The 9270-nt window shown below is 40.6% G+C and overlaps 1 protein-coding gene across 4 annotated transcripts; it reads right to left on the reverse strand.

Annotated features, from left to right (window-relative positions):
• Window positions 1-2: 2 nt before the first annotated feature.
• On the reverse strand, window positions 3-9239 carry LOC122972789 (U2 snRNP-associated SURP domain containing). 4 transcript variants are annotated; one of them, XM_044340124.1, is made up of 26 exons: window positions 9134-9239; window positions 8239-8337; window positions 7981-8095; window positions 7743-7867; window positions 7571-7641; window positions 7264-7352; window positions 7082-7117; window positions 6891-6973; window positions 6519-6684; window positions 6051-6262; window positions 5622-5665; window positions 3736-3840; window positions 3562-3628; window positions 3275-3438; window positions 3021-3183; window positions 2806-2885; window positions 2596-2683; window positions 2335-2472; window positions 2015-2204; window positions 1838-1918; window positions 1654-1705; window positions 1412-1559; window positions 1214-1324; window positions 998-1125; window positions 666-851; window positions 3-542 (listed from the first exon to the last, which is right to left on the reverse strand). In XM_044340124.1, exons 1-26 carry the CDS (start codon window positions 9176-9178, stop codon window positions 404-406), a joined length of 2925 nt encoding a protein of 974 aa, XP_044196059.1. In that variant the 5' UTR covers window positions 9179-9239; the 3' UTR covers window positions 3-403. The 4 variants fall into 4 exon arrangements, with proteins under 4 accessions (XP_044196059.1, XP_044196058.1, XP_044196060.1 ...); XM_044340123.1 differs by having other exon boundaries at window positions 666-875; XM_044340125.1 differs by lacking the exon at window positions 7082-7117 and having other exon boundaries at window positions 666-875.
• Window positions 9240-9270: the final 31 nt, after the last annotated feature.

Below are 9270 nucleotides of genomic sequence, written 5' to 3' on the forward strand. Positions count from 1 at the left end.
TGTTTGATTAGAAATGACACAATTTTATTACGAATTTTTGTTTTTTATGTGAACTACAAAAACAGAAAATGACAGCATGAATATAAGACTATTGTCATCACACTCTTGTACAGGTGTGGTCTACCACATGGATGAATTCCATTTGGGAAGTGGTGGGGAATCAGGACACACAAGCACATTATTTTTTTTTTACAATATAAAACAGCAATAGCCCCATCTGTTTTATATACCAGATGGAAACCCATGCAGCACCCTCCACTCTTCATTGTCTATACATTAACATTTAGGCAGAGATCTTCAGCTGCCAAATCATTTAAATCTTTTATACAATACGGCGCAAAGTAGGTAAGAATGGGGAGGGAGGGAAAAAAAGGCTGGTTTGTAGGTTGAGGGGAAAGAAGTGTCAGTGTTTGCTCTTCTTTGATTTTTTGTGAGACCGGTGAGGGGACCTTGATTTGGAGCGGGACTTCTTAGCTGATTTCTTGGGCGTCCTGGAGCGTGATCTCCTGGATCGTTTGGGTGTGCGAGGTGATGAGGGAGATCTGGAAGGAAAAACATATTTAAGTTTTAACTCCCCCTGCAATTAACCAACTGATTCAACTAACCAGAGAGAAATAATGTCTGCTCAACTGTGTTAGCAGAAAAACACTGGACAGATTTCGTACCTCTTGGAGGACTTTTTGTTGCTGGACCGAGGGGAGTCTTTATGAGAGGAGCGGGAGGATGTGTCTTTTGAGTATGAGCGATCGGAGCGCTCTGATCTTTCTGACCGCTCTGAACGGGGTGAAGACGACCGTCCTCGTCTGCTGCTGCTCCGCGTTGGGCTGGGTGATCCACTGTGACGCCGCTTCCTATCAACCGGAGGGGACAAATATCTGTCAGATAGGAAATTAAACAAATCCCATGTTTTATAAAGAATGCTCAAATACTAGAACTGCACCTTTACTGATTGATAAACCTGACACCAGCAATGCAACCTGTCAACTGGTTATCTCACCTCTCTTTTCTGGTTGGTGTGTCCTCCTTCTCTTTTTCCTTCTTCAAGTCTTTAATCCGTGCTTCGGCTTTCTCCTTGTCTTTCTTCTCCCTCTCTTTCTCCCGTTCAAGTTTCTCCTTTTCTTTTTCCTAGTGAAGAAGAACAATAAATGACCCCGATGTTGAATCCTGTATGTCATGTAATAAGTGGTCGAATTTGCAGAGCATAATTCAATACCTTTTGTAGTAGTTTGTCCCTGTAGTGCTCCACCTGCTCCTGAATGCTCTGGCCAGGCTTCTTGGGCCTTTTCCCTGATTCCAGTTCATCCTGAAACTTCATGACTTTAACCTGGGTGAAGAACACAAAGAAGGAAAATGGTCAAAACAGTACATTTTATGCTGTTGTGGTTAGTATTTGGGTGGTGGTGTTAAGTACCTCTATCTCTCTCAGCTTGGTGCGTTTCTCCTCATTCATTTCAGACATCTTGGTCTTAATATCTGGGTCATCTCTGATGGGGTTAGAATAACTCGGAGTATCTTCTGAGCGGGGACTCTTGTCGTCATCATCGCTATCCTCCTCATCCCTTTAGAGGTGGACACGTTTTTTAAGAAAAAGGTTAGGGTATTTGCCGTGTAACAGAACAGACCATTATCCTCAAAAGACACTAAACAACTCACTTTTTAGTTTCTCCTGGCTGCTCAAATATCTCCCATTTTGAAGTTGTCACAGCTGAGGAGAAAACAAAAGACAACTAAGAATGAAAACAACAGAACTGGTGACACATAGGTGGTTTTTATATGCTGAGGTCAAAACTTCTTGTACATTAAAACTGAATAGTTGGATGCAACCTAAATGTCTCACCTTGAGCCTCTAACTCTGACTCGTCCACTGCTTCCCATTTTGAGGGTGCTACCTTGAAGGTTGCCTCCTTGGATTGATCAACTTTAAAGACAAGGGAAATTAAAAAAAAAAAATTTGAAATTAAGTCACGGTACAAGTTGTCGTAAAATATCTTATGTTAATCTCTGCACCACTCACAAGGTATTCCATCTATGTCCTCCTCCATTGGCTTGATAGGAACACCATCTAGGTCATCCAGAGGGGCTCCGTCGATCGGGGCCCCGTCAATAGGTCCTGCATCAATCGGTACCCCATCCACGTCCTCCAGTGGAGTTCCATCTACATACTCCACTATTGGAGCCCCATCAATGTCCTCTGTTGGCTCAGGCTGGGAGGAACACAGTACAAAAAAGATTCAAGCTTAGGAGTTTAATAAATGATGGCATGAAAGCAAAGCAAAGTTATTACAAAGAGAATTTTGAAGTACTGTATTGGTGAAGTCTCATTACATCATTTACCTCCACTGGGACGGTAACAGGCTCCTTTTCAACAGAAAGATTAACTAGACCCAGGAAAATGTTCTGCAGCTTGATAAGGAAGGGGTCTGGATACACAGCCCACTCCTCCCATGCACGGAAACATGACATCACACGTTGCTGCCACACACAAGAAAACAAAACCAAGACAAGACGGCTGAGTGACATACTACAAGTGACAAACTGATAGTGTAAATTACTCTATATGTTTAGTTTACTGAGCAGGAAGTGGATATTTGGTACCTTAAAGTTTTCACACTGAAGGTGGCCTTGTATCGTTTTGTATGTCGCATTGAGGTCTGAGAAAATCTGGCAGAGCTTTGTCTCAAAACTGTTGAGAAGAGGATCAGAGCAATGATGTGAATTTAAAACTGACGTAGTGACTTTGGAATACTTATCGTGAACTGAAAGTGCTGTGTAAGAGAGTCCAAGATTGTAAACTGCATGACTTACTATTTTCTGTAATAAGAGGCGTTGGCTACTTTGGCAGAAGAGTTATACAGCACATCAGAAACGAGATATAACCGTGCAATCTGAAACGTCAAAGAGAAAATATTAACCCCAACAGAATGTTTCTCAAGATAACGGTCTACCACAGATTACTAATTTAATTTATTCAATTGAATTATTGGTCTTTTTCCCAGCAGAAGGCCAGTGTTATGCCTTGCCTTTTTCGGAAGAGGGGTCTTGAGGATAGAAAGGGACTCTGTGACGCACTCCACAATCTCCTCAGCAGCTTCTGCGTGACTGAGACAAAACAACATGGCTTCTGCTATGTCTCCCCTCCTTGGAGTCAATCCACGCAGCATCTCCTCTAGTTTGTCCCGCTCTCTGCAGGGATGAAGAATCAATGACGGTAGAGTGTTTTATAACTGACCTTTTAAGTGAACCTATGTCAATATCCATGAGCAAATTGTCTTACTCTTCTTTCAAGCAGCCTTTCTTGCTAGACTCCTCCTCTTCCTCCTCTTCTTCACCGTCATCATAAGGACCGTGGAGGTATGGATTAAGAGGAGGCGGACGCCACAAAGAGCCATTCTTAAACATTCTAAAGTCCTCTGTTCGCCATTTGCCCGGTGCTTCACCCTGAGCAAGTAATGATTTCAGAGAATATCAAAACATATTCTGCTTGACTGTGATCCCAGAACATTATGTTGTTCTTAAGATTTGGGTGGATGCCACTGGAATTTTTAAACATAGAAATCAAACCTGTAGTATGGAGTACAGCTTCCACCGGTAGTAAACATGTGCTGGGCTCTGGTTCTCAAACAGAAACCTTAAAAGAAAAAGAAAGGAAAAATAACATCACATCTCTGCAAAAACAACCTTTTAACTACTGGAATGACAACAATCCACACATTTCTGATGTGCAACCGCACTGACCTGTACATGGGATTATTGATTTCTCTGTTCATGATCATGGCTTCAAACATTGGGCCTTCACGCACCACAAACTCGATCATTCGGTGGATGAGAGAGAGCAAATTCCTACAAGAAAAACACAGTTAAAGCAAACAGATTCAGACTGGCCGGACTCTTGAGCACTACAAAAAGCCTGTCTGTTCAATTTATGCTTAGTTTAATTTATGCTTGGTGGTTTGACACTCAGAACAGTTGCCTCTCAAAAGACATACTGTAATGCATGATTGATAAAAAAATAAAATAAAATAAAAAAAAATGTTGCAGGGTATAACTGCAGCTGTTGCGTATAGCAGGCTGTAAGTGAATAGTGTACTGCCATGGACTTGATATAATATGTCTGGGCAGAAGACATCACTTCAGTGACTCAGCCAAAATATATATACTGGCTGAGTCATTTATATATATATTATATAGATGTACAACAACATTTAACAACTCCTAATTTACTGTTGCTAAATAAAGAACGAGGTGAGACATATCTTATTAGAGACAACAGTCGAAAAGTGTCACATGACCAGGCATAAATTAAATGTACTGTGACTATGCCTCTGGGCCTATGCACAACATCAATGTATAAATTGCTGGTAAAAATCAAAACTTTTAAAGTAACAAGTGCTAATAGTAAAACATTCATATGAATTAAGACTTAATTCAAACTAACAATTCAGGTAACAGTAGATTTTTTTTAAATTGTGTGCAAATTGTAACAAAGTTCATCATAATGTTCATGTCTGTGTTCTTCAAAACTACAGTGCAACAGGTTTTAATTACATTGCACCGCCTGGACCGTTTCTTTGAGATCTTCCTTGATTCAAATAGTACAAAATGGGAAACAAGTGAAGTTGAAGGAGTTGGGAAAGTAGGAGCGAGACATTGATAAGACACTGTAGTGACTGAAAAGTCTGTCAATACGATGCCTTTCAATTCTCCCTCATCTCCTGACTAATGTGAAGTGATGAAGAACCAAAGCAGTATAGGATTATTGGCCTAAATTGGCTAAATAGCTTATCTAGTGGTGGAGCTGGTAATGACTGAATACAGTGCAAATAGGATCACTAGAGTTCTTTTGTGACAATTTCTGGATAGAGATACATGGTGCAGGCTGCATACAATTAGCCTAAAGTGGCCAACAAGACAAAGGATGTCTTTCATTTGACAACACAGATCACATTTACTTGTATTGGAGCCGATCGTACCAATGGCGGGGTAAAATTCTGTATACTTTCCCAATCCATCCCATGATGCTTTTCAGGTCCCTCGCTGCTGCAGACAGTTCAACTTGTGCTGCTCACCAAGGCCAATGTCAAAGGTCATATATAGACTAATACTGGCAAGTTTGGATTTTCTTGGCAGGGGCCAGATTTACTGAGCTCCCGATAGAGTGACAGAGGCCAAGGGGGAAGACGGTCTGAGTGAGCAATGGTCAGAGAGCAGGAACTACAGATCTAGAATCAACAGACTACATATGTGGCAGAGTAACATGTCACTAAAGTTGAGCAACACAATTAAATGTTGATGTATGGATTGGAACTGTGATGGACTTGAGTCATGATCTTTGGCTCTAAACAGCACATTAAATAAGCACTATATTGATGTTTGGCTACATATTTAAAAAGGGAACATGAGTGATGGTGGAATGTGAAAGAGCTAGGTACAAAACAAACTTCAGTCAGTATTATTCTATGTGCTAATATGAAGACATTATACAGTTGCCTCAACCATTGCTCACCCATACTGACCAGCCCCCTGTAGCATGCAGTGATCAACTGATCAAACTTTTTAGCTTCATTATGGGATGTTTTTTTTTCTAAGTTTGTACACCAATTTAAAAAAAGAAAAACATGTACCTTTCTGTTGGGATAACCACTTTGACTATGGCTTGCGACAGAGTCTGTATATGAAGTCACATCAGATAATAAACATAGAATGTGAGTATTGTTAAAAGGCAACAGGTGAAAAATATAAAAAATGCATTTAAAAGTGCAAAGAGACAACAACTTTCCTTTACTGCTGTCAGTCTTACTACAGGCCAAACACCCCTGACACTGTACTCATTAACCATAAACACTGCATACTTCCCACACAATAACATTTTATTATGCCAACTCTGATATTCAGTGCAGAACTAGTTTAACAATACAAAATCTATCACTTACAGAAACTAGGATTAAAACCTTTACTGACCGCTCATTATAAAAGGCTAACATCTTACCAGCAGAATTAACAAAACACTGCCATAACCCATGTGAAAATACTAAGCTGACATTCTGAGTTACCTTATCAAACTCCTCCTTGTTTTTAGGTGGAGGAAGCAGGGGAGCATTGGGGTTCTTTAGCCTCTCCCGGGGCTGTCCGTTGAAAGGAAGGCCGGAGGGAGGCGGTGGGAGTGTGTGCTCCATCATGGAAGGAGGGATGTAGATGGGGTGGGGTGGAATGGGCACACCTTTGCCCCATCCTAATTTCATCTCAAAGTTCATTATCATCTTTCCTGTAATGGGGGTAAAAAAAAAAAACATTGTAATATAATAATAAATAATTATTTTAATAACACATGATAAGTAATTTCACCCCCGAGCCATTCATAAATGTATTATGTACTTTACACTGGAACCAGACGCTGAATAGCTTAGCTTAGCATACAGACTGGAGTGGAAACAGGAGGAACAGCTGGCCTGGCTGTTCAAATGTAACAAAATCAGCCTACCAATACTATTCCTTTAAATATTCATATTTTAAAAACGTACCATTTAAGTTTTTGAGTGCTCGCTCAGCATCCCTCCTGTTCATGAAAGCCACAAAGCCACAGTTCCTCTCCCGAGCCCTCTCCTCGTCTGTCCTCGGCCACATGATCTTCACACTGGCCAGCGGGCCATAGCGGCCAAACTCTTGACACAGCATCTCCTCATTCATCTACAAATCAGAGACAGGAAGACATACATAAAGAACATGATTAGTTTTAAGATGGAAACAGGGCAAAAATCTGTGCTAAGTAATACCTGGAAATCAGGGACATAAGCACAGGCTCAAATCAAGCCCTCCTATACAGATTAAAGCAGTCAGTCAGTGCTTTAGTGTCTCTCTTCAACACCTTTCATTATATTTGGATATAAATTCACCTGTGGATTGATGTTTCCGAGATACAAGTTTGTAGTGGATGGGTCTCCAACATCATGGGAACCTGGTGCACAATCATCCAAAACTGCAGAGACATAGAAAAGAGAAAAAATTCCTACGGCTGTCTGACAGGACAAAACATGTTCTTAGCAAGATGAAGATATTCACGGCCACTATATTGAGTCAAAATTACCACTGGACGGACGGTTTCTCCTTGAAGAACCATCCGCTAAAAGAAGCAGAAAAGCAGTATAAATTTTGTTTCAGGGTAAAAGTGGAAATGACGGGTGGGGAGAGGAGTAAGGCGTGCAGGACAGAGGCCATTTAAGGCCAAGTTAGAACATAAACACAGTCAAGCAGCTTAAAGACACTTACATGAGCGCCTTCCGTCCATTCCCGAAAGAGGTTCAAAACGACTAACACGTCCTTTCATCTTGTGTCGTTCATCCCTTTCCTCCTGTATTCTGCAGGAAACAGCATATATGTAAGTACAACCTATGTTAAAAGTATTACTACCTTCATGATCATTTAAACTTCATTTTCCTGGAAAAAGTGAATAGTCCAAGTGTACTCCTCCAAGCAACATGCTGTTTCACTTTTCTACTATTTCCCACATCAACACCTGGATTTCCAAAACCCTAAACAACTAAAATGGTTAGCAGATTTGTGTGTTGACACGTACTGTTTAAGTTCTTCTTTGAAGAGCTCCAAATTACTCTTCTTCTTTTCCTTTTCATTACCTTTCTTCAAAGGCTGAAAAACAGATGTGGAAATATGATTAGCACAATAGAAACAAAGCAGTATTTATTATAGCAGTGGGCGAGATGCTACTTTTTGACCGTGACAGTGCTTACATGTCTTTTGTCTAATGCTAAAAACTGAGGTGGTGTTTCCAAAGGCAAGAAGCTTTTCGTTTGGCTCTCAAAACGTGATTTGGGCTTATACAGCTTTCCTCTCTTCTCATCAGCTGCTGCTTCCTCTGGAAGGAGAAAGAATGTGTTAGTTCGTATGTCATCTTTTCCAAGTCAGAGGATGTTGCAACTTGTACTTGTGCATTAACATATCATGCAATCCATTTGGTAAATACTGTACCCTTTGTTGCATTTGCAATACCACCACGGACAAAAGCCTTAACTTTGCCTTCCCCTCCTCCTTCAAATGCAGCAAGAAACTCCTCATAAATCTCTGCTGCTGCCCGCTCATCCTCCTGAACACAGAAACCAGTGTCAAAGTAAATAAATAGTTAATTCATATAACGTCAGCTGATGCAGTTTTTGCAAAATATGTTAGGCCTCAACATGGATTATGTGGCTGATATTATAATATTTAAAAACAACCCGTCATACTTACTTTTTTCTTTATTTCATCTTGTTCCTTCTTGCTTAGGGTCCTCTTTGCCACTGCCATTTTTCCAATACTGAAGGACTTGAGTTTGCTCTCAAGCAGCGCCTGCCGATGTAAACAAAGCATGGTTGGCTTTCAACAGGTATCTTTTAACTCTTAATTAGGTGCATATGAAACACATACACACAGGCCATCACAGAAATCATTTCCGCTTCAAACAGTGTTATTATTCAAATGACAACTAAGCATGACAATTATCATGTTGACAGTGAAGTGAAGCGAGGTCAGTTACCGTAATACCACGCAACTCGCGCTACACTGTTAAATGGATTGTGTTCACTCGTAGTTTTGTGATCATAGTTCAGACCTTATGTGATTGCACTGTATTTTACATTTACTGCACATTTACTATTTTGTTGCAGTCGGATATAAAGCAATAACAACAATTGGGTAAAATTAGCTAGAGGCCTACAACCTGGTATCTGCTACAGCGCCACCGACTGAATGCGACGAAATAATGACTGTTGCAAGGAGCTACCTAACGCTGAGATATTGTTATAGGCCCGAACTCCCAAATATTTAATTTACTGTTGTTACACTCAAGCATATACCCACCACACATTGTTCTTAAGATTAGCTATAGCTTTATCAATCCTGTAAATTAGCTGTGAGTACAACATTCCTTTCTGGATCAACCGCCTGCTTGTGGAAGCTAAAGTGTTAGCTTAGCTTAGCAACATTAGCCAGTGTGGCTAACACCGCTGGGTGCACTCCTAACTCTCGTCTCTTGCAAGCTAAAAACACATAAAACACTCAACGTTGTTCAGGCACACTAATATTCACATTGTTTTCACTACAGAAGATAAGACCGAGCTAATGCAAGTACAAACGGTAAATTCACCTTAGCGCTAGCTTTCTGAGAGCCACCAGGCGTACGGTCCGCCATCTTTTGTGGAGCTACATAAAATCGATCTCCGATTAGAAGCTAGCGGCAAATGTGCGGCAAATGTGAAAGTCTAGGCGACACAGTCAATCACC

The sequence above is a fragment of the Thunnus albacares genome, chromosome 21, assembly GCF_914725855.1.
Source record: "Thunnus albacares chromosome 21, fThuAlb1.1, whole genome shotgun sequence".
NCBI classification, from domain to species: Eukaryota; Metazoa; Chordata; class Actinopteri; order Scombriformes; family Scombridae; genus Thunnus; species Thunnus albacares.